Source organism: Arvicanthis niloticus, chromosome 2 (genome assembly GCF_011762505.2).
Source record: "Arvicanthis niloticus isolate mArvNil1 chromosome 2, mArvNil1.pat.X, whole genome shotgun sequence".
Classification (NCBI taxonomy): domain Eukaryota; kingdom Metazoa; phylum Chordata; class Mammalia; order Rodentia; family Muridae; genus Arvicanthis; species Arvicanthis niloticus.
This window is the reverse complement of record NC_047659.1, coordinates 129,923,547-129,949,170: the sequence shown is the minus strand read 5'-3', so window position 1 is coordinate 129,949,170 and position 25,624 is coordinate 129,923,547. Positions and strand designations below refer to the sequence as shown.

General features: G+C 37.3%; 1 protein-coding gene across 2 annotated transcripts in view; it reads right to left on the bottom strand.

Annotated features, from left to right (window-relative positions):
• Top1 (DNA topoisomerase I) overlaps window positions 1-25,624 on the bottom strand; it is an 84,067-nt gene that overhangs the window by 47,293 nt on the left and 11,150 nt on the right. The window contains exons 3-6 of one of the 2 annotated variants that reach the window (XM_076930162.1): window positions 25,147-25,229; window positions 11,370-11,472; window positions 2,071-2,194; window positions 286-341 (exon numbers count right to left, since the gene is read on the bottom strand). In XM_076930162.1, coding sequence (XP_076786277.1) covers window positions 286-341; window positions 2,071-2,194; window positions 11,370-11,472; window positions 25,147-25,174 — 311 coding nt within the window. In that variant the 5' untranslated portion in view covers window positions 25,175-25,229. The remainder of the gene's footprint in view (window positions 1-285; window positions 342-2,070; window positions 2,195-11,369; window positions 11,473-25,146; window positions 25,230-25,624) is intronic. The other variant, XM_034495042.2, reaches the window with a different exon arrangement.

The window sequence follows — 25,624 nt, the reverse complement described above, 5'->3', positions numbered from 1 at the left end:
TGGGGATCCTCTAAGTCAACTATCTTAGAGTGATGTGGTGGTAGTGGTAAAGATGATGGTGGTAGAGGAAGAGGAGGAGAAAGAGAATCCATTTCTAGTAAATTTCTGTATAAACACTGTTTAGTCTCACTAACTAGAACTATAAAAAAGCAAAGTTGGCCTAGGTCAAGTACTCTTAATACTGACTTTTTTTGAAGCGTAAAGGTGGCTAGTTCAGTTCATGTTGGAAAAGCAATGCAGAGTCACCCCCGACCCCAAAAAGGATACTATAGCAAAAGGTCTTACCTAGAGAAGCCATTTTCCTTCTCCTTCTTTATTTTTGCATCCCCAGCAGCTCTAATCTGCAAGGTAAAACCACAGCCACTCAGTAAGTGCTTTGAACGTATTTAACACTAAAACAAGACAAAAATCTCTTATTCAAGAATATTACCATTAATTTGGAAGACTTTAAATTTATTAGCATATACTCATTATACATAAAACAGGTTTAATTATTTATACAAGTATATGAGGTACTCTGATCTACCTGCTACTCATCCCACCCCCCATTTCTAATGATCCCCTTCCTAAGCAGTCTCTTCCACTGCCATGACTTGTCTTTTCTTCCTTCTTTTGGATGTCCCACTAAGTTGAATCAGGATTGCTTACAAAAGTATAGATAGGCACCTTACCAGTGACTATACCACTTGAGAAAATGTCTCTCCTCCCTCTAATAACCATATACGGATGGTAGTATTCAAGGAAGAGACCTAATGAGTTTCTACCCTTCTCCAAGACAGAATGTTGACAGGCTCAATACTGTTCATGTCTTGTGCTGATAATCACAGCCACTGAGTGTTCAGAAAGTCCAAGACCATGTCAGGCTATTTTGGAGCATCTTGATCCTGGACTGACTCTTTTTGTTAGCAAAACTGAAGCAGGTCAACTAAAGACATTTTCCCAAGGCTGTTTTTTGACAATTCTAGGTGAAATTGATTGAGAAAGTTCTTCCTCAAAAGAGCAACTTTTCAATCTTAAAACAACAGTAGATTTCATCTCCCCAGTAAATATATCCACTACTGAAAAAATTTGCTGCTAGCAGCAGAGGGAAAAAAAAAAACCACTAAAAACAAAATAAAATAGACTAGTCTATTTCCTGCTCTCTCTAGTGTGTGTGTGTGTGTGTGTGTGTGTGTGTGTGTGTGTGTGTGTGTGTGTGTTCCCATCTACAACTTTCTTTTTCATAATTGTTAGATACAACAAATCATTCAAAAACACACAGACAAAGGGATGACCCTCAGCTACGGGATCTCTGAAAAGACACAAAATGATCAGTGCATTGGCTCAGAGATAGGTGGGGACTGCAAGTCAGGAGTAAACAAAGATGTCTTGTTCCAGTCTCTACTGCCCAGTGTCTGAGTTTCATTCAAGAATCTTCTTTCTTGAGACAGGGTATACATCCCAGATTGGGAATCAACTTGAACTCACTTTGTAGCTTAAGATAACCTTGAGTTGCTACTCCTCCTATCTCTCCAACTCCCAAGTGCTGGGATAACAGGCATGCACAAACACAACTGATTTAGGTATTGTTGGGAATCACAAGACTTCCTACAAGCTAGTCAAACTTAGTCTATCAACTAAGTACAGACCTAGCCCCAGAACCTTCGATCTTTTCATCAAAAGAGACCCAGTAAAGCTTTAGGTCTTCTTCCAAAAACAAAACTTTCCCTAAAACAGAAAAAAATGTTTCCAGAAACATTATATCCACATTGTAGTATGAAATAAACAGAGTTACTGTACTGTGAAAGACATGGTATTAAATAATGTGGTTATCATAGTTTCAGACAGGTTGAATCTAAAGTCTTTTTTGATGGGGGAGTGGGGAGTTTAGTGAGTACACTGCAAGGAAGCCAGTGTTTAGTTGTTTTGTTTTACCTACAGTACTGCCAAACTCTGAAGTCTTCTACAGACCTTTTTAGTCCCAAGGCCAAGGGTTGATATAACAAAATTACTTTCATTACTGCTTTTAAAGTAATCAAAATAAAAGTAAATCTTAGCTCTTTTGTTCCCCTTTAAGGGAAAGTTCTGTACCTTTTCCTCCTTTCGTTTTTCCTTGTCTCTGTCTTTATGTTTGTCTTTATGTTTTTCTGAGCTTCCATCTTTGTGTTTGGTTTTCTCTTTCTCTTTGTGTTTCTTTTCAGAATCTTTATGTTCACTGTTAAAAATAAGACATAAAAAGTTAGCCTAGAGTAAGAACCACAAGATCAATTCAAAAGACATACACCATAAAAATTTATAATGCTTACACGGTCCTGACAAAAGGCTCAAAGACTGCTGGCTATATTAGAGGGGACCTCCTGGGTTAAATTCACCAAGTATAACCAGAAAACACTAAAAGTCATCACGATTTTGTTTTGATCTCCCTTCAGCTCCTAGGTACAAGCTGCTGCTAGGACAGGAGCCCATGGTGAATCAGGAGGACAAAGACATGTAGCCAGTGTGAAACTGCACTGCTTTATTAGGAGCACATGAACAATCAGAAATAGAAAATATTCTGTGGCATAACCTTGCTTCATGACCCTTTATGAGGGTGTCATGGGCCAAATGAGACCCAAGGAAAGGTGGCCCTTTATGTATTTGTTGATTCAGCAATCAATCAAGTCCCTTAGAATTAAGGTTGCTAAAGTCCTGAACATACATGGTCACTTGTTTCCTATCCTAACAGGAGCTTCTTTACAATGCCTTTTAGTTGCCTAATTATTACATGGAAATTTGGAGTTCCCACTTTGGGGTTCTTATTCTCACTAACAAAACAACTTAGAAAGAGATTCAGAAGAAAGTTTAGGGCACACAGGTGGAAAACTTAGTACCTGCCAGGGGAAGAGAGAAAAGAGGAAGACAAAAAAAATCCATGCTGTTGAATTAGACCAGCATGTTCAGCAATGTAGGTCTGCAAAGAGCCACTTGGCAAATAAGCAGCTACATGGCAGAAGGGGTATTGAGGGGAGTTGTCTTAGAGAACAAGTGAGAAGCCCAGCGGAAAAAGCATATCCACCAGGCTTTAATCCCAGCACTTGGGAAGCGGAGGCAGGCCGATTTCTGAGTTTACAGAATTAGGGGTTCATCTCAGGTGCAGCAGTGCTAACTGTAAGCCCAATCAATAGGGACAGTCAGAACTATAAGATCAGGCCTCACTGGCAATGATCAAGAAGTCTCCTCTAAACATTGTTTCCTAAAAAGGTGTTTGTCTATAAAGAAGATAAAATAAGACCAAAAGTAATGACAATTAATCATTTAAGACAAGCCACAGAAACAGGTCAAATCACCTACTGTTACAATCATCTATCTCTATGCACAAAAGTAGTCATAACTAAGGCATCTGGGTTGTAAGTACAAACTCTAAGAAAATTAACCAGAAGGTAAAGACTAACAGGTAGATACAGAACTACAGGTTTAGGAGGATGCAGGCACTATCGTAGATAGGAGGAAACCCCCATTTTACACTGTTTACATACTCCCTCATTTCTATTCTCCTCCAACACTCATTAGCTGTTATTTATATGAGTTATACATTAAAGGGCAACTTTCCACAGCAAACCTTTCAGCTCATTAAGGCTGAATGGCACACAGAATGCTAATGGCACACAGAGAGACCACATTTCACCAACCGTACTTCTCTACTCATTGTGTTCTCATGATGTGTTTCTATCAAAGTGCAATGTTTAATCAAAAAATGTATCATAACCAGTATAAAAAATTAATCCTTTATATAGTGAAAAGACTAAAACTAGACTCATTATGTATCATACACATAATATGCATATTACCATGCTTAGTTTCTATTATAAAGGTATTATAGTAATTAAAAAGAACCCTATAACAACAACAACAACAACAACAAAAAAAAAAACCCACCCTTAGTCTCCATAAATATAAACTCTGGAAACAATCAGAGGCATCTTAATGATGAACATATCTTCTCCCTACACCATCCTCTAACCAAACGGTTGCACTTGTTTGATGTTGAGAAAGTTATATGTATGGGCTAGTGTGTGTAGTGTGTGTGTGTGTGCTTTCGGGGGGTTTTTTGTTTGTTTTTTGTTTTCTTTGCTTGTCTTTGAGATAGGGTCTTAATATGTAGCCCTGGCTACCCTATAACTCACTATGTAGACCAAAATGTCCTTAAACTCACAGGGATCTGCTGGCCCCTGCTGGGACTAAAGGTGTGAGCCACACCTGGCTGGCTGTACTTGGTTTTACAACCCCTATTTTACTCAATTCTGTAATAATTCTGAGAAGTTTTATTTTCTTTTAGACTAATTTATATACAGAGGAAATAGTCATTTAAAAAACTAATGCAAATTCTATTACAAAGGAAGTTTAATGCTAAGATTAAACTTAGTATTTCCATTTAGAAGTCTGAAGCACCTGTACACTGTTATTACATTTCCACCTAAATAGTTTTTAAAATATTTGTTTACTCGTTTGTTTATTGTGTATGGGTGTTTTGCCTGTATGTATGTCCGCACCACATGCACACCTGGTATCTGAGGAAGACAGAGGGTATCAGATCCCCTGGGGCTAGAGTTACAGAAAGTTGTGAGCTGGCATGTGGGTGCAAGTAATTGAAATGGGATACTCTTGAAGAGTAATAAGTATTCTTCTTAACTGCTGAACCACCTCTTCAATCCCAGATATAACATTTTCAATTAAGGGAGACTGGTGTTGTATTGAAAGTCTAAGATTTGACATATTTAAGGTCATTAATATCTTGCCACCAAGTAGATACTTTCTAAAATAGAAATCTTCAATACTTGAAAGGATCAAACCCTTGTGATTACTTCCCATGAAAATATAAATAGCTAATTAAAGAATGCTTCAGGCTCCATCTTCCTTTAGATATTATACCACTCTTCTCAATTCTCTTTCTTAATGAAAGTTATTAGAAAACCAATCTCCCTCAGTGGAAAAATGACATTCTGACAATCAAAGGATGGGAACCTATGAGTCTCTAGAATTCAGTTTTGTTATTCATTAAGACACCAAACTAAAGTTATCAATAAGTGGTAATGGCATATCAAAAGCACTCTAGGGAAGTGAAACCAAGCACACACAAATTGTTACTTCCTCTGTGGGCGAGCCTAATGGGAATCTATGTAGAAAACTCAAAGATCCTCCTGGAGTGCTAATCCTCTTGTGTAACAAAAACAGCAAAATGGATGAAATATCATCCTTATTTTTTAAAGGAATTAAGTCTCCTTTACTTCCATCTGTTTGGAATATTAAAAACTAGGTTTGTGTTTTAAATTAGCTAAACTCGGATAATTTACAGTTAAAGACAGCTTGGGTATTAAGACAGGGTCTCTCTCCATAGCCCTGCTGTCCTGAAACTCACTATGTAGACCAGGCTGGTCTCAAACTCAGACATCCACCTACTTCTGCCTCCTGAGTGCGGGCTAGTATTAAAGGCATGTACCACCTGAGCAAGAGATTTATTTACACTGATCTTGGCACTTTTTCAACAATAGACAGTATGTCAAAGTCACAAAGCTAGTTTTAACAACCAAAGGCTACAACAGTAACAGTTTAGAGGCTAGAGAATGGCCAACTTTACCAATGAAAAGACTTTAGAAATTAAATACATTAAAAAAATGCTTAAGAGCAAACATAGGAAGCAACTTGAAGATAAACACGTATTTTAAAAAATAAGGCTCAGGACCTAAATAGATATTCTGTGATGGTTACACTTTTGGATGAAACATAAAATTACTCCCACAGGTATTAGGCACTCTGAGAGAAAAAAAAATCCCTAATGAATGGCTATGAACAGAGGTTGACTCCTTGATTCAGCACTCATGTTCCTCTGTACGATTGTACCATATCAGCCATGTTAAAGACAGTAAATAGATAGTATGCATAGCCCTAAATGGAACATACACACAAACATACACACTGTATCTTCTCCTTTAAAATCTCAGGATCATTTCAGAGAGAGGGCAGAAAGAGGTAGGGGTGGTGGATGATGTCTTCTAAAAAACAAATTCTCTAAGAATAATTTTAAAAATTAAGATAATGAAGAGAAAAGACTTAAACCCTTCTTTTCATAATGTCCATGCTTATGTTTCAAACAATTGAGTTCCAATGATGATGATGATGATGAAAAAGAAGAGGAGGAAGAGAAGAAAAAAAGGAATAGAGAGAGGAAGAGGAGGTAGCAGAGGAGGAAGTAGAGGAATAGAAAGAGGAAGAAGAGGAAGAAGAGGAAGTTAAAGGAGGAGGAAGAGAGGGAGAAACATCTAGATGATGGGAAAAAATAACTATGCTATTTCTAAGGTGACAATTATGAGACCTCTGGTCTATTACTCTCACAGAAGCTAAACAAAATAAAGAGAAAATTGGCCAGGGTTTCTTTAAATACCTTAAATAAACAGAAGGAAGGCAAGAGAAAGGACAAGCAAGGGACAGCAGTAAAACAGGAAGGCAAAGCATTTCTATTTTGCACTAGAAAAATAATTAATCTTTAGGAAAAAAATTAAAAGAAGGTAGTAGAACTCCTGCAAAACCCAGAGTCTGATATTCTGGGAGGCTAGATGTTGGCTATAAGAAGCCATAAAAATCTATACTTTATTTTATGGTCAATTAAAGTATTTAGCAAATAGCAAAGATATTACCACCTAATATTATACACATCTTGCTAAAACAAACCCCTGAAATGAGTACTAGTATCTAAACTTTGCACATCTGGAAATTAAAGCACAAAATGCTTAAGTAACTTGCCCAGGGAGAATCATTTAATTAGAATAAGGATTTCAACTCAGGCAGTTTGTCTCCAGTCATGAAATTAACCATTCTAATACTTCCCAAAACAAACACTATTAGGTTGAAAAAAAAAACCTGCTCATCTTCTGAGAAGAGGACTTAGTCACTAATATTTGTCAACAGACACTAAAGGTGACAGACAATAACCTTGGGCACTCCTATAAGAGAATGAGTAGGCTTCAAAGATACAGAAGGAAAGAAATTAACGGTTTTAGAAGGAAAGCAGGCAACAAAATGAAGCTTAAATGCTTTAAATAAAGGAATTCCAGGTAACTTTAAATTATCTCCTGGAAAATAGTACAGTAGCTAGTTTTCAAAAGGTTCTAAAGCATAGTGGCTACTGAATGTCCATCATTGGGCTACTAAGCAAAATCACAAGGACTATGCTTAAATTACTACCTTGGATGTAGTGAATGCCTGACACCAGATTAGTACCCAACTCTATATACAAGGGTAGGGTGGGGGGTGAGGGTGGGGTTTGTGTTCCTTATACAAGCACATCTACTATAAAATTTGATCTATAAATTAGGTATAAGGGATTAATATCAATAGTCATCATTTTCTGTAGCTCTCAACACAATCATTCACCCTCTCCTTTGAGAACTTTTGCTTTCCACTTACAAGAAACACTTACTGATTGTTTTAGTATATCCTAATTGCTGCATCACTATGCTCACACTTTGAAGGCACTAAAATAAATAAAGGTAAATTGAACACAACTTTTGAATTATGATTGACAAACAGGATGAGAATGTATGTATTGTGAATATATTAGACAAAGAGATGAATCAAGTCCCAGGGTTGTATTTCCTGAGGGTGCTCAGAAAGTCGTAAAATTTTAAACTTATGTACATACGTATATAATCCCAACAAGAAGATCTCCAGTTTAATTAAAGCCAGCCTGGGTAACCATCTCAAAACATATAAATAAACAAACAAACATAACTTATGAACTGTTTATCATTAGGAATTTTCCATTAGGTTAGTTTGGACTTGCTGTCTGAAGAAAATCATTGCAACTTGTGCCAAGGAAGGAATATTGTGTGCAATTACAGAAAATTCACATAGAATAGATTATTCCTTTGTTTGCTGGCTAGAGAAGATAAAAGAATGTTCCCAAGGATGCCCAAATCAGTGCACATTCCAAACTTCTATTCCTTCTCCATCAAGTTCTTTATCCACTGCATTTTGGCTTACAGCTTATCCTTTCGTGGCCACCTATCTTATTATAAAGAGCTGCTCAATTATCCAAAACAAGAACCTTTTCTGTATTATAAATTCCCCATTCTAAACTGTTCCAGTAGCTTCTTCCTCACTTTAAAACCAAACTCTTCTTTAAATTAAAGCAACTTCTTTAAACAGTTTTCAGTAGGTAATTTATCTGAAGACAACGTTTTGGACTTCATTTTTGTCCTACTACCCTTTGTAACTAAACTATCCACCTAACTGGATCCCTTCTGAAACAAAATACATGCTACAATAGTAACATGTCTTGTTTACATTTTGTTCCTCGTGATACTGGGAATAAAGTTAGGGCTTGTGTATTCTAGGTGGTACACACTACCACAGAGCTATATCTCCTAACCCTTCCCATGCTTTTCTTACCATCTGGAATCCCCCTTTAATTATATTTGAGGCAGTTATAACTCAGTTGGGCCTGGAACTTGGTCACCCTCCTGCCATTACCTCCCAAGCCAAGCAAGTGCCACTGTGCCCACCAGGTACTTCTTTTTTACCTGTTACCTTTTATCCTTTTGTGATCATTAACTATTTTCAGTGGCTAACTTCATATGTTGTCTCCATAAGCTGGGTGTGGAGGTACATGCCTTCAATCCCAGCACTTGAGAGGCAGAAGCAGGAGGACATGAGTTGGAGGTCAGCCTGGTCTACAGAACTAGTTTTAGGACAGCCAGAGCTACGTAGGGAAACCCTGTCTTAAAAAACAAAAAGGTTGTCTCCACCATGAAATCTTAAAAGCAATGATAGTACTCACTATAATGAGGCTAGAAATAACTAAAATGCCATAGCTCCAAATCAGATTTATCAATAATTAACTACTGAGTTAGATTCCACTTCAAAAACTGACAGCTGCAATTTATCTACATGATTTTATTAGGTTTTATAGTAATTGTCATCACCACCATCATTATCTAAATTACTTAGCACGAAGTCAACCGAAAACACGAAGTCAACCGAAAATGAAAAGGAGGCAAAGAAGGTAAGATCCTTAGATTAAAATACAGCTTGTGAACGGCAGAACTTGACCTTTTGTTTTACAGTGCCTTTCAATATTACACCTAAAATTAAAGAAAATCTGATTAAGAATGATTAAGAGAGCTACCTGGTCACACTACAAGCCCAGTAATGCCTTGAGAACTAGAATAACAGTTCTTTTATTTCAAAGTGTTTTTTAAAAATCTGATCTGTAAAATATTACTACTCTGTCCTAGTTTACTTTCCACTGTTCTGATAAAACATTGATGAAAAGGAACTTGGGGAGGAAATGGTTTATTTGGCTTACATGTCCCATGTCACAACGCACTGAAGGAAGCCAAGGCAGAAGCCATGAAGGAATGCTGCTTACTGTCGTACTCTGCCTGGGTCGTCCAGCCAGCCTTCTTAAACAACTACAACTGCAACCACAGTAAGCTGAGCCATCTTGCATCAATCATTATAATCTAGAACAATGCACCCACCATCATCACCACCACCTCTTGCCTATAGGCCCATCTTATGGAGGCAATTTTTCAATTTCCCAATCGAGGCTCCCTCTTTCCAAATGACAAAAACTTGTGCCAAATTCATGAAAGTCACCAACATAAAATCATAGATACATTATCAAAAAATGAATATGATGGAGATGGCAAAGCTTTTAAGAGTATTTGCTGCTCTTGCCGAGGACCTGGATTCAGTTCCTAGCATCCACATGACTCCAATTCCATCGGATTTGATGTCCTCTTCTGATCTTTGAGGGTACCAGGCATACATGTGGTCCATATACATACATACATGATGGTACATATACATACAAAACACCCATAAGATAAATCTAATAAAAAATAAATTACATAAGTAATAATATCATCCTATTGGTGTAACCATGCAATGTCAGAGGCCAAAATAATAGGAGACAGTTGGAGATGAAGTTTTCCTAAAGTTAGAATTTGAAGTGATTAGTGCTTTTAGAGACAAATTTGAGAGACTTGGAATCCAAAGAGAAAGGAAGTGACATAAGCTGGTATGTTAAAACATTTTTAGACACTGTCAAAAAGCAAAACAAAAAAAAAAAAAAAAAAAAAAGAAACAAAAACAAAAAAAGCTACCTAAATCAGTGTGTGCTTACTCACTCAAAACTGTAATTATGGTAGATTGACAAAATATTATTTTTTCACATTTGTGGAGCACTTCACAAAGATCTTTACATTTATTGACTTGGTCCGCCTGTGAAGCACTGGAGAAAAAGGTTTTAGGTGACCTAGTGAAAATCATGGGACATATTAGTGGACAGGCCAGGATTCCCAAGACAGAGGCTATTGAATTATTGTAGTCTTTTAATCAAAGATGACAATAAAATATCACCTTTATTTTTAAGAAAAGATTTGAGTAAAGCAGGATAAGAAATTAGTCCCTAAATTCTTGGTTACACTTTTGCTTTATGCTGTCCCTCCTGCTCATTCTAATCAAAAATTATGGTTGATGAAGTTATATATGTCAGAGAACATGAAATCATATTAACCTTTCTTTTAAATATTTTCTAATAGTTTCTCAAGTCTATTTTGGTAGATAATACTATTAGCTAGACAAATGTAAATTGAGGAAGACAAGATGCACAAAAAGCAAAACTTGATTCAAGTGCTGAGATTAAGAATAAATAAAATGGAAACTAAGTTGTAAGAAATGACTATGTGATAGGAAAAGCAGGAGTAGTACATGACTTGAGAAGAAATGTCTTCATAAGAGAAAATTAAACTGGTCATTTTAATGACTCATAAAATATTTATTACTGGCCAGGTGGTGGTGGCACACACCTTTAATCCTAGCACTCAAAAGGCAGAGGCAGCCGAATCTACAGAGCTAGTTCCAGAACAGCCAAGGCTATATACAAAGAAATCAGATCTCAAAAAAATGATAAAACAAAACACTATTATTACAAAAAAAAATAGAAATTCTCTCTTTAACTTGTCTGCTGACAATAAGACAAACTAATGAAGCAGTTTTAAAATATAAAGTTTAAAATATAAATATAACTTTAAAATCTAAGAAATAATGGCATCAAATCACTTTTTTACCAAGGTAAGCTCTGCATGTTTGATTAAGCAGCCTGTTAAAATAGATCTATACTTTAGTAATTATGAAATGCATATTAGAAGAAAATCCACTGTGCTTGTTCCGTACATCTAGATCTAAACAATAACTTCCTAAGTGAGGCCTGAATTCTCAAATCATTCTCTTCAGTAACTACAGCAGACACAGTCTCTTACTTTGCTATTCACCTCGAGCTGATACCTATCCATGGAAGCCAAGGATGCCAACTCCCTGTTGAATGGAGAACCCAGTTGGTCAGTCCTTACCTGTTGCTATGCTTAGATTTTTCCCGGTCCTTCTCCTTATCCTTCTTGTGCTCCTTATGCCGGTGTTCTCGATCTTTGTGTTTATCTTTGTGTTTGTGAGAATCTACAATAAAAGACAAGTCAGTCACAAGAAATCATTAAGTTATCTTTTGCTTACCTACCTTAACAAACACCTTTAGAAACAGAAGTCAAATGGGAAAGTGCCCATAAAAGCATATCCTACTGGTAGGAAGACGTCACAAAGACACCCCATTGCCTTGCCTCAAATCTAGTAACTTATAAATAATAAGCAAGCACTATAGCACTAAGCTACCTTTATGGCTTCATTTCCTGCTGAGTGACATCCATTCCATGAAAGTACTGAGCACTGTAATTTATGACTCACATGCTTATGAACCTTTGCTTCTAAATGAAGTAAAACTGCTAGGCTATATAAAATACACACTTTTAACTTTATAGGAAACTGCTCAACTATATATTCCTAAGTGGCATACTGTCATATATTTCCATGAATAATTATTTTGCGCTCCAAGCTACTAAAAAATCATTAACAACATCTAGAATTACCAGTCTTGGCTTTTTTGTTTGTTTTCCTTTAAGGTAAACTCTCACTATGCAGCTCTGGCGGGCATGGAATTCTCTATGTACATTAGGCTGGCCTCAAACTGAGAGCCCCACCCACCTCTGCCTCCTGAGTACATTACAATGCCTGGCTAACAGTCTTTACTGTCTTAATTTTTGCTACTCTAAAAGGTATATTATGGTGGTTTGAGTAAGAATGACCCCCCATAGTATCATATATGAATGCTTAGTCATCAGGTAGTAGCATTGTTTGAAAGTTAGGAGTTGTGGCCTTATTAGAGAAAGTATGTCAATAGGGGTGGGCTCTGAGGTTTCAAAAGCCAAAACCAGGCCCAGGGGCCTCTTGGGACAATGAACAGGAATCAGAATGTAGTTCTCAGCTACTTCTCCAGCACCATGTCTGCCTCCTGCTGCCATGCTCCTAAACATGATGAAAATGGACTAAACCTCTGAAACTGTAAGCAAGCTCCCAGTTAAATGCTTTCTTTTATAAGAGTTGCTTTGGTTGTGATGTCTCTTTACAGCAATAGTCACACACACACACACACACACACACACACACACACACACACACACGCCTGCTGTGTTTTTTTTTTTTTTTTTTTTTTTGGTTTTTTCGAGACAGGGTTTCTCTGCGTAGCCCTGGCTATCCTGGAACTCACTCTGTAGACCAGGCTGGCCTTGAACTCAGAAATCCGCCTGCCTCTGCCTCCCAAGTGCTGGGATTAAAGGCGTGGGCCACCACCGCCCGGCTTAAGAATTCTTAAAAGTGTTTTGCTTGCATGTATGTAAATGCCCTGTGTTTCTGTGTGCTGGGTCCCTGTGGAGGCTATAAGAGTATTAGATCCTTTGAAACTGGAGTTGCAGATAAGCCACTCTGAGTGCTGGGAGCCAAACCTAGGTCCTCTACAAGATCAAGTGCTCTTAACCACTGAGCCAGCCCTTTCATTGTGGATTTAATTCCTAATTTTCTAATGATTAAATGATGTTTAATAAAGACTACTTGTGCTTATTGACTATTCACATACTTTAAGTATCTATTGCAATTTCTCCCACTGCAGTATTTGTATGTTTGTCTGTGTGTACATCAGATTACTGAGTTATACAAATTCTTCCCCCTACCCCCTAGTTTTTCAGGACAGGGTTTCTCTGTGTAGACCAGGCTGTCCTTGGACTCACAGAGATCCACCTGCCTCTATAAGTTCTTCATATATTTCTGGGTGGCAACTTTTTGGCCACATATATTATGATACTATGAATATTTTCTTTTAGTCACTGGCTTGCTATTTTGAATAGATACCCTTCAACCTCAGACACCCAAGTGTTAGGAATTATAAAAGTGAACAGGCTTTTAAAAAAAAAAATCTACCAAAAAAAAAAAAAAAAAAAAAAAAAAGGCTGGAGAAAAGTTTTAGTAGTTGGGTTAGAGAGATGGCTCAGTGGTTAAGAGCACTGGCTGCTTGCTCTTTCAGAGATCTTGAGTTCAATTTCCAGCAACCACATGGTGGCTCACAGCCATCTGCAATGGGATCCTATGCCCTCTTCTGGTATGTACTTGCTGCTCTTTCAGATAGATAACAAATTCAGCTCATAGCATCCATGTTATAGGCGGCTCACAACCTCCTGTAATTCCAGCCCCTGGAGATGTCTAATACCCTCTTCTGGGCTCCAGGGGCATCTATACTTATACATACACATGAACAAGTAATCAAATAAATCTTTAAAAAATAAGGTGGAAAGAGAGAGAGCCTGATAAAGACATCTGATGTTGACCTGCAAATGCACATGCACCTTCCCTTGAAGTTCTACAAGTAAATGTCACTACAACACCCAACATTAGCTCATAAAGGCACTGGAACTTCCCATTTGCTCTCTCTTTATTCTAGTGAAAAATCAGCTACCACATTAGCAGCACACATAAGACATGTGGTGCGGAACTGATACTTCCTTCTAACAGCCATGTAAAGAAATTACCTTGGAAGCAAATACTCCACAGCCCAATTAGCCTCCAGGTGACTGTAACTCTGGGTGACATGCAATTTTTATGAAAGACTTTTTTTTTTTTAATGAATACTTATATTCAACTAGCCTCCCAAGAACTTGGGACTATAACGTATGTGACACTTGATTCTACCCAACCTAAATTTGAAGTAGCATGTTTCACAGTTATAAGCTTACGTATAAATTAAGTATTGCTGACCTGCAGTCAACGGAAGTGACACTTGACATAACTGTCTATTCTAGACCAGACCCCAAGGAAAGAGAAAAATTGTATTTGCCGCCATGCCCCTGGTTCTAAGAAATTTCCATCCCACAGAAGTGAGAATAATAACGCATATAGTGTTGGAAGACTAAACTCAAATCTTCCATGCAGTGTACAGAATCCTCTGATTTCTAAGTCTCCAGTCTAAAGTCTTAACATGCTGAGTCATGTTAACATAAAGCTGATGACCTTTACCTCATGTCATAAAAATGACAATGCATGTAGGACTACAACCTGAAACACAGCATGTGTTGTTTTATAGTTAGAAATCAGCAAATGGGCTTCAGAATGTTAAATGTTAATATCTACTGCTATGGTTCAAAGGCATGACAAGGAAATAGTATCTGAGACAGGGGAGAAAAAAGAGTACCACTGTATGTAATTCAACAAATCCATGACCACATACAAAAGACTGGCAGACATACATTAAAAAAAAAGTAATAATTTTAAAATTTAGAAATTTATGAACCTGAGTTCTTGAGTGTGCTTCATCTTATTTTTCATAATAAACTACTTTTACAATAAAGTTAGTTAAAAATTAGCAAACTGTAAAATTAATTTTTGAAGCCAGACCTGGTAGTACACACCTTTAATCCTAACACTCAGGAGGCAAAGGCAGACAGATCTCAGAGTTCAAGGCCAGTCTGGTCTACACAGAGAGTTCCAGGACAACCAGGGTTAAAGAGAGACAATGTCTAAATAAACAAATTAATTTATTTTTGTCAAATACAAACATGTAAAAGTCACTAAAAAGCACTAAACTTTAAAACAATAGTAACAAACTAAAATACAAATTCAGAGTAGTTCCTATTAGATTTCACATATATTATCTTCCTGAAATGTATAAATTTTCAAAATAAAATTTAAAACCAGGTCCCAAGCTTTTGAAAACAAATGCTATCTAAAAATGTAAAAATTAACTATCCAGGGAGAAAATTTAGGGCTACTGGTAAATAATTTCATGGACACAAGATCTAGGCCAATAATATGAACTCAAGTCATTACCTATCTAGTATATTCCCAAACTGTGCTACAAATGCTGTGACAGTTTTTGTTTGTTTGTTTGTTTTGTTTTTTCGAGACAGGGTTTCTCTGTGTAGCCCTGGCTGTCCCTGGAACTCACTCTGTAGACCAGGCTGGCCTCGAACTCAGAAATCCACCTGCCTCTGCCTCCCAAGTGCTGGGATTAAAGGCGTGCGCGCCACCACCGCCCGGCGCTATGACAGATTTTAAATTAAAAGGAAAAAAAAGACACAATTCTTAATTAAAATCTCTATGGCTTCTGGAAAAGTGTCTAATGCCGAACCTGACAATTATGTGCAACCCCCAGGAACCTACATGGCAGAGAAATGACTTCCACAGGTTGTCTTCTGACCAGAACATGTGTTCCATAACCCTGTATGCCCACCAGCCTCTACATACAAATTAATGTAAGTGTAATAAAAGATAAGAATGTCTGTTGAATTCTGTAAATCTATACAGTTGAGTTCTACATGGCAGACTTGGATATCTAAAGAAAAATGATACAGTAGATTTAAATCACTATACAAGTAGTATTGCCCACAACGAAAGTTGTTAATCATTTAACATTTAAAAAACTTAATAATCTACTAACTGTATAGGTGCCCTGTATAGTAGTAGGTAAACTAATAAGTTAAAACCTTTACCCCAGCAGTGGTGGCACACACCTTTAGATTCAGCATTCATGGTAGAAGCAGGCAGATCTCTGAGTTTGAGGCCTGTATGGTCTACAGAATGAGTTCCAGGTCAGCCAGGGCTACACAGAGAACCCCTGTCTCAGAAGAAAAAAGGGGGGGAAAAAAATCAAACAAATAAAACCTTTAAAGATAAATACTTAAAAAGTATTTCTGAGTAAATCAGAGTTGGAATCAAGAATTATAAAGATAGATAAAACAACATTAGCAAAAAGTTGCCAGTTATTAAAGTAATGAAGGGTACACAGGGAATCAAATGACAATTACGCACGTGTATCCTTGAAACTTTTTATATTTACATAATGAACATGATCTCTAAGCATTTCCTTAACAATTCTTAATTTTTTTGTTATTATGTAAAAAAAGAAAATAAGCATAATTCAAGAGAGAATCTGTATTAAAAAGACAAAAAAAATTTTTTGTTTGGATTTGGGATAGGGATCAAATCCAAAGACCTGTTCTACACTGGAAACTGATTTCTTATTGAGTATCTCCAGCCCTTGGGTTTTTGAAACAAGAGTTTGCTAAGCAGTCTATAGAACTTAAGATCCCCCTGCCTCCACCTCCTAAGTACTGGGATAACAGACCTTTGTCACCACAGTAGGTGCCAAAAGATAAATTTTAATAGATAAAGTTAACCCTGGGTCAGAGTGTTCGACTCTAGGATGACAGCTACTTCAATCTGAAAAAGAACAAAAATCATACTTAAGGGAAAAGAACCCAGAAGACAATTATAGCAAAAAGACTAAGAACAATGGGAAAAAAATTCAAGAAAATAGAAGCTGAACACAGTTCTAAGAACTCATTGTGAAAAAGAGTATAGAGAAAGAGGGAAGGGTAAAGGATCATTTTGAGATCCTAGTAGCTGGAAGAACCAGAGGCCCTTTCTGTTTTACTAAACAGAAAGCTGTTCACAAATAGTAAGACTTTATTTGTCTAACTGAAGCCAAGTATATAAGGCAGTAGTAGGACACCTGATCTAGATCATACAAAGAAAGAAGCAGTAAGTAAAAGGTAAAATCTAGTAAAAGCACACAGAACCCTATCATGCATGCTAAAAATACTTGTTTATAGAGAATATATTAGTAGCTTTAAAGATTAAGTATACCTCTGGAATTTGTCAAAAAGTAGATACTGTTAAAATATTTGTAAGAACAATTGCAACACTCTAAGTATCTATCAAATGGAAAAAGAACTGCAAAAAACTTGACTGATAGCTAAGAAATGAAACGTACCAACCACTGTGTACTATATCATCATAAAGTCTTATTCACTGAGTATCCTATGGATCTTAGACATTCTGCTTGAACCCAAGAACAATCTCACACAAACACACACACACAAACAACAATAATTGTTTCAATTCTCAACATCTGAAAACTCTAAATGGGGGCTGGAGAGATGGTTCAGTAGTGGTTAAATATACTAACTGCTCTTTCAGAAGACCTGGTTTCAAATCCCAGCACCCACATGGCAGCTTATAACTGTCTGTAACTTCAAGATCTGACACTCTCACATAGACATACATGCAGTCAGAACACCAATGCAAATAAAATAAAGATAAATAAAAGATAAAAAAAAAAAAAGAAAGAAAAAGAAAACTCTAGATGAAACCACAGGAAGAATGCTAAAGTCTTTTAAAAGACAGAAGTGTGTAACAAATTTTTTGGTGTCATTTAAATAAAATTACTCCAGAAACCAACATCTTTTTGTTATTATTACCCAAAGTATTCCTCCTTAAAGTTAAAAGGGCTTTAAGTAAAGAAATGTGCAGATCCTGAGTTCAATTTACTTTTATGTTGGGTTAGCTCACAAGTACCTATAACTCCATCTCTGGATTCCAAGGGCACAGACATACACACATTTAAAAATAAGGCAGAAAACAAACTACCAAATGATGAAGATCCTCCATCTTTTTTCTCAATGTAGGAGCAATTTCTAGTTAGCATTACACAGGATTTGATGGTTAATGTGCACAAGAAAGGGCATTCTTGTATTAGCAGATGTGTGTGAGGGCTATTTAATTTACAACCATTCTATTACTCAAGTCCAAAGCTAAAGACTGATCAGACAAGGACTCTGTCCTTTACAATACCATCATGTAAATGGATATATGAACCTATATAGCCATTACACAAGATACACAAGAGGAGTGGACATTAAAATAGGAGCCAGACTCTTAACATGTGGACTCTTAACATGCAGACTCTTAACATGTGGACATTTTAATGAAAAAGAAATATACACATTTCATCAAAGGTAACAGCTAGCTATTCTTTACTAAATATTCATTTTGTTTTATATTTATTAAATAAGATATACCTAGTTGGAAAATATAATTCTTGAGGTAGGAGAATTCCACAATGTCTAATCAAAGTAACTAACTCAAGTGCTCAATCCTTCCTCTGATCCACCAGTGATACACCTAGGAATTTACCCTAAAGATATATCTCCAAGGTGTATCTTGACTCCAGAGTCTAGAAACAGGATGAATGGACGGCAACAATGAATGCTAAGAGGAAAAACTTCCAAACAAGTGACAGATAAAGGGAAGCAATCAGAAAGCAGATTAACACTAAGTAGAAAACAAAGAATTAAGACAAACAATGAGGAAATTAATTATAACAGAATATATTACCAACCTTCAAAGAATAATTATGTTAATGCTTTAAATGTCTTGCTACTACTGTTATTTTTTTTATATTTACTTATTTTATGTTTATAAATTACTTCTATCCTTCTAGGAAGTAGAACTCAGAACCTGATTAACTCGGGTGAAAAAAGCAGTTTGGGCTAATTTTACTATGAGCTAAGGAAATTAAGAATCAATCACTCTTGCAGATGGACTACCTACAACAAGAAATAAGCAAAAACCTGGGCAGTGGTGGCACATACCTTTAATCTCAGTGGTCAGGAGTCAGAGGCAGGCAGATCTCTTAGCTCTAGGCCAGCCAAGTCAACAGAGAGAGCTCCAGGACAGCCAGGGCTACACAGAGAAACTCTGTGGGGAGGTGGAGGGTTTGGGAGGCAAGGGGAGGTGTGGAGGGGGGCAGGGAGCAGAGGGGGAGGGGCAGGAGCTTCACATCTCTGCTCATCATAAATTTGGTATCTGTGTCCTTAGTAAAAATGTTCCTCTTTGTTAGAGGAAAGAAACAATAGCTGAGGTTCAGAAAAACTGATTTTTTTTTTTTTTTTTAAGTTAACCAACAGAATAGTTTCAATGAAATTCATGGCTAATTTCTAAGAAATTACAAACATACTGACAACTGCCTATGAAATACAATCATTATTTAATCGTCTTCATTATTAATTCATACAGAACTGAATTAAACTTAGTCATTGCATACATGTTAAGAGTTTTGGCTCTCTATATACACTCAAAGCAGGAACCATGCCCTAGGCACCTTGCCTGATAAGGCAACATTGGATAAAAGATGTTTGGGGTTTTATTCCCCTATACTGAGATTCTGAAAAAGACAAAGCAATACAATTTTGGCCTTCTCTAACAAAACAAACCTGTACTTAGAAGTCTGAGGAATTTCCAGGCTGGTCCAAGGAGATGGCTCAGCATGTCATAATGTTAACCCACAACCAGAGAACCCATATAAAATGCCAGATGAGGTGGCAGACACCTGTAATCTCAAAAACTGGTGACATAGATAGGAGAATCACCCCTATAAGCTTGAGAGTCTTTAGAAATGAGAGAACAGCTTTCAGCAGTTAGTTCTCTTCTACCTTGAGGTTGGGGTCTCTTGTTTCTGTACTAACTTCTTACTTCATGCAGTGCATGTTTGCATTATTTAGTAGGTGGCCACCTAACAAAGTAAAGTCTATTCCTCTTTAAATGCAGGTAAAAGACCATCCAAACTCAGACATTTACACTTTCTAAGAGGAAACATGGGCTGAGGGTGTGACACAGGCTCAATGGTACTGCATTTGCCTAGCAGACCTATTCCATCTTGTGGAGGAGGGACACTAAAGAATGAACAAACACTAACAATTATAAAACTGTTTTACAATCTTCAAGATTTTAAAGTAATCAAATCAAGGCATGAAAAAGAGTCCTTTGCTTCCATAAAAACAGACAGAGATAACTTTCTGGTACAAAGAAGGTAGCTCTGAGCCATGTTTGGAGCCAGACCTTTACACCAACTTTTCTTGATAGACTTTGAGATTTTATTATAACAGCTATATAACAGTATGCCCCCCTCCTTCAAATATAGTACTCACAAATATAAACAGTGTAGGAGGAAGGAGTTATACTATCCAAAAGCTGCCTTCCCCAGAAGATACACATACAGTAACTTTTGTTAAAGAAAACCTCTATTCCTCTCTGACATACAAACATACACCCAGTTCCCAAAATGGATATTGGAATCACTTGTGATGGCCCTTAAGGTAATCTCAGGAGGCAGAGGCAAGTGGACTGGGCATTAGAGGCCAGCCTGTAATATTTAACAATACCTTAGTCTCAAAAAAAAAAAATAATAATAATAATACACTGTGCTTGGTGGCACATGCCTTTAATCCTCAAAACAAGGGGATGTCTGTGAGTTGCAGCTTCATCTACATAATGTATTCCAGGCTAGCTGGGGTTACATAGGAAGAACTTTTCTCCCGCGGGCGGTGGTGGTGCCCGCCTTTAATCCCAGCACTTGGGAGGCAGAGGCAGGCGGATTTCTGAGTTTGAGGCTAGCCTGGTCTACAGAGTGAGTTCCAGGACACCCAGGACTACACAGAGAAACCCTGTCTCAAAAAAAAAACAAAAACAAAAAAGCAAAAAAACCAAACCAAAACAAAAAGAACTTTTCTCCCAAAAAATTCATCATAAAATAAAAACAAAGGCTTTAGCAGTGGTTCTCAATCTGTGGGTCACAACTCCTTTGGGGACTGAACAATACTTTTAAAGGGGTTACATATCAGATATTTATTTTAAAATAAATTACAAATTTGAAGACACAAAATTACAGTTATTAAGTAGCAATGAAAATAATTTCATGGTTGGGGTCACAACATGAGGAACTGTATAAAAGGGCCACAGCATTAGAAAGGCTGAAGACCACTGGCTTAGAATGTAGCTCAGTGATACAAATAGCTCAGTACTTGCCTCCCATGTACAAGGCCTTAGGTTTGCTTTCCAGAACCACAAAATAACATAATAAACAATAAACCATAGAATGGACTAATTAACTTAATTTTTTAAAAAGAAAACCTCATTATTATAAAGCTTACTGAAACCTTGCATCTTGATTCCATAAAACTACATCCCCAAAGCTGGAGTTTACACAAAATCAACATTATACTTAATACTATGTACTTGTACTTTTTAATGCTTTAAAAAACTGTTTCTGTTTAGGACAGATAGTGAACTGGTGTCTAGTGATAAAGTCCAACATCCCAGTGTACCCATGTACTAGGAATGTGTGAATCTCCCCAGGAACTAACAAGCCTGAAAGCTTATTGTCATTAAAAGTAAAAAATTCCATTCCCTCTTTCCAACTGTCTCAATTCATACTTCTTAATAAGAGTGTTAGTTTACTCTCAGTCTAGGTCTATTTTAATGTTGGCTAATTCAAGTAAATCTATACAAAAGCAGTTCTTTTACAATAATTCTTATTGAGAATGTTTTCAAAATTCTAAAACATAATTAATAAATCTTTCAAAGTCAGAAGACACAAGGAGTTCCTGGCTAAAAGCTCTTAAGAATTTTGAAATTGAAAAGGAGAGGAAAAAAAGTTGTAAGAATTCACTCTAAAGCAAATCATGGCCTGGGATATGGTTCAGTGACAGAGCAAATGTAGGTAAAGCCCTGGAGGTTCAATCCTCAGTACTACAAAATAAACCAAAATAATCCAGGGATGGTGGTACAAGCCTCTAATAACAGCAAGGGCAGGCAGAGCTGTTTGTTATTTCCCGGAGAGACTGGTCTACATTGTGAGTTCCACAGTTAGAGCTACATAGCAAGACCCTGTCTTTAAAAAGGAGAGGTGGGGCTGATCTTAAAAAAAAAAAAAAAAACAAAAGGCAGAAGCCGGCCGGTGGTGGCAGGCGGATTTCTGAGTTCAAGGCTAGCCTGGTCTACAGAGTGAGTTCCAGGACAGCCAGAGCTACACAGAGAAACCCTGTCTCGAAAAACCAAAAAGAAAAAAAAAAAAAAAAAAAGCAGAGGTGGGGCTGAAGCTGAAGAGATGACTCAGCAGTTAAGGTAAGGGCGCTGGCTGCTTTCAGGGGACTGCTGCTGTAGTCACCACCACTCCCCAACCCACCCCTACCCCTAGTTCAATTCCTAGCACCCATATGGCAGCTCACACCATGTTATGTCTGTAACACCAGTTCCAGGGCTTTTGACAATCTCACACAGACATAAATGCAGATAAAACATCAATCAACATCAACATTAAAAAGCCCAGTAACAATCTACTTATGATCCATCACCAACAGAACCACAGTCTGAAGGATATTTAACTACTCCTATGATGTCTTGGGGGTGTCACTCAGGCTCCCCTTCACATTGTTCTGTTTCACATTTAACTCAGTCTGTGGCATCAATCAAACAGTAGATTAAACTCCTTGCTTTACAGTTTGGTTAAAAATTACACAACTGTGAGCTAATTAACATCTGAGCCTAAATTTCTAAAGTAGAAAATAGTGACAAGTGAAATTATACAGAGCCTTTTAGACATTGCTAGAGTACTAGTAATGATTGATTAAATTCCTGCAATTTGTTTCACCTCTAATTAATAGCATTTCCTACTCTATTCTCCAAAAACCTGATTATATTCAAAGCTAAACCTGGAGGAAACTGATTCTATTTCTAGTTTCTACATAATTTACTCAAGTTGTTAAGATATTAAATATCTATTGACAGTGGTCTCAGCAGCCAAGGCTATAACATCATTTTGTCTCAGTAGATTAATATGTCTTAGCTAATTGTGAACGCAATTATTTATAAGCTGTAGCATACATTCAACATAGGAATGCAAGTGAGAAAACCCTGACAGGGATTCAGGAAAGAATAGTTCTAATCTGCTTTTACTAAAAGTTAATGTACCAGATTATCTATAATTTATAGTGTATGTAGTATTTACAGTACTATTAACTGTAACTTAATGTATATAAACGGTATAGGTAACATGCTAGAAACTTAGAATTTCAAATGAAGTTATAAGCAAACAGTAAACATTTTAAAGAATACTGATCCATGAAATTGTGTAAATTTAAGACAACCTACTTTGCCAAAAATAGACATAAACTACTTCATAGAATAATGAGATAAAATAAGAACTCCTTCTATCCAGAGGACTTTAAATTTTCTCATTTAGCACTAGGGAGGTCAAGTAAAACCCAGATCTACCTGAACTTCTAAGTGGTAAGTTCTATTAGCACATTATCTAGAGTGAAGCAGTGTAAACATATTAGGTGAAAAAGGCATTCAAACTTTTAACACACTATCCACACTGGTCTTCAGGATTTCTGGAGAAGTTGTAAAAGCCCCAAACATCTATTCCAAGCAAGGTTTCCAAGGTTTACCTCAATCTCTTGGATTGTATCTACATTTTAAATTTGTGCTTTCTAATAAGAAAGCAACCAGCCACATGTGACTATTTTAAATTCAATAAAATTGACAGTGGGGGGGTGGGGGGTGGGGAGGCAGGTTTTGTGCACTGTGTATTCAGATGCTGATGGATCTGCCTTCAGTCTGGAGGTTAGCATTGTCATGATTATTTGGAGCATCTTCTGTCTCAAAGATGTGTAAAAATTCTTGTCTATCATCTCTGATTGGTTAATAAAAGCTGATTCAGCCTATACCTGGCAGAAGAGAATAGGGAGGGACTTCTGATCACAGTCAAGAGGTCCAAAGCAAAAAGAATGAAAGAGGAAGAGAGAGGAGAGAAGAGGAAAGAAGAGAAGAGAAACCTGGGGAAGGACCAGGAGGACTGGCTGGGAGCAAGCAAATCAGCAGGACAAGAGCAAATCAAGAGGACACAAGTGAAAAAGAGCCCCAGCCAGGGTAAGAAGACTCATATTGCAGGTAAAGAACCACATGGCTGGGAAGTAGGCAGCCATAGAGGGTTAGAATAGATAAGTATCTGGCCAGTACAGTGCCTGCAGTTTGTTAATAACTTTATTGGTTCTCTGTGTCATTTACTCAGGAGCTAAAATGGACTACAGTGGGGCATACAAATGCCGTGTTGTTAACTGGGAGCAAAATGGGCAAAGAAAAGCCCTCAGAATTCCATTTACAGAAGGTAGGGGGAGGCAGCACTACTTTTCATGTTGCTATCTTGCAACACTGTAGCTATTCGTGGGCATCTGCTGTACCAGTTACCAGCTGCCATGAGCCAGCCTGGTAAGCTACACCAGCCAAATTCTGAGCAAGAACCATGAGTAGCTCCATGCCAGTGAAAGCCAGGTGCCCAGGCACAGATGGGAGTTCTTACAGCAGGCCAGCCTCACATGCTCTGACATGACACACTATTCAGTATAAATTTTTTTTTTACCACAATAAAAAGCAGCAGGTACAGCTGCTACACTTGAGCTCTGCTACCACCGATGATGCCTTTGTGTACTTAGGGAGCACAACTGTGGAGCCTGGCGGTGTCATGGCCCTGAGGACTCTCATTATATTGGATGATCGTGATGGTCTAAGGGGCCCTCTTGAAAACAATGTCATCTACTAGGGCAGACAATGGTTTGCATTAGGTGGCACAATGTCCCATGTCACATTTGGGACTAGATACTATGGGACAAAAGGTGAGAGGAAAAAAAAGTGAGAGCAAGAAAATTGCTCACACTAGGAAAATAGAGAATTTGACTAATGACAAAAGAAGAGACTAAACAGACCTGTGGTTGTAGAAAACTGATACATGGTAAGAAGCCAAAAATCCCCTTAGGAAAACAACCCCCCAAAATTACTATGATAAGGAAGTGTCTCTCATCTCAGCTGATCATCTAAAGATACCTCAAGAAAACCTACTCTATGGTTCTAAGGGATAATCCATACCTGTGTCCTTTCTTCCCCAGGACTATTGATCAAAGTAGTTCTATTTGGGGTATATTTTCTACCCTGTTAAAAGCCTGATATGGACAATACAGAATGGGATTTTGCTCATTTAGAAACTTGGGCTCAAAACATTCTATTATTATATGATCTCCTCTGCATAGCAGCAATTGAGAATCCCTTTGTCCTGACTCCATCCCTAGCAGTCTGACCTACCTATGAAGCTGAAGCATTTTGTCCACATGGCATGCTCTACAGAAGTGGGCCATCACTAAGTAGACTGCTTCTGAACAATGTCCCTGGAAAGTCAAAAGTTGAATGTTTCAGAAAATATTCAACTGAAGCATTAGTCTACTTCAGGAGCAAGACAAACAAATTCTATTTGTACTAACTTATCTTTTAAAGACAAAACTTAAAGTTAGAATGCTTTATTCTTGCCTACATAAGCCTCTGTAGTATGACTCATTTTCACAAAGACATCCCTTCACTACAGTGCTTCTCCTTTCCCAAGAGGTAGACTAATCTAACCTGAACTTGGACCTTCTCAGGCCTTCTCAATTAGAGTAAGACCATTCCTGCAGGCTTGTCCTTCTTCACTTCTATTAACTGAGCCCTTAAGACCTGGGTAACAAAAAAATGTTAACTTGCAACTTGCCTATACTATACAGGAGTTCACAGTTCGGTCTAAATTGAC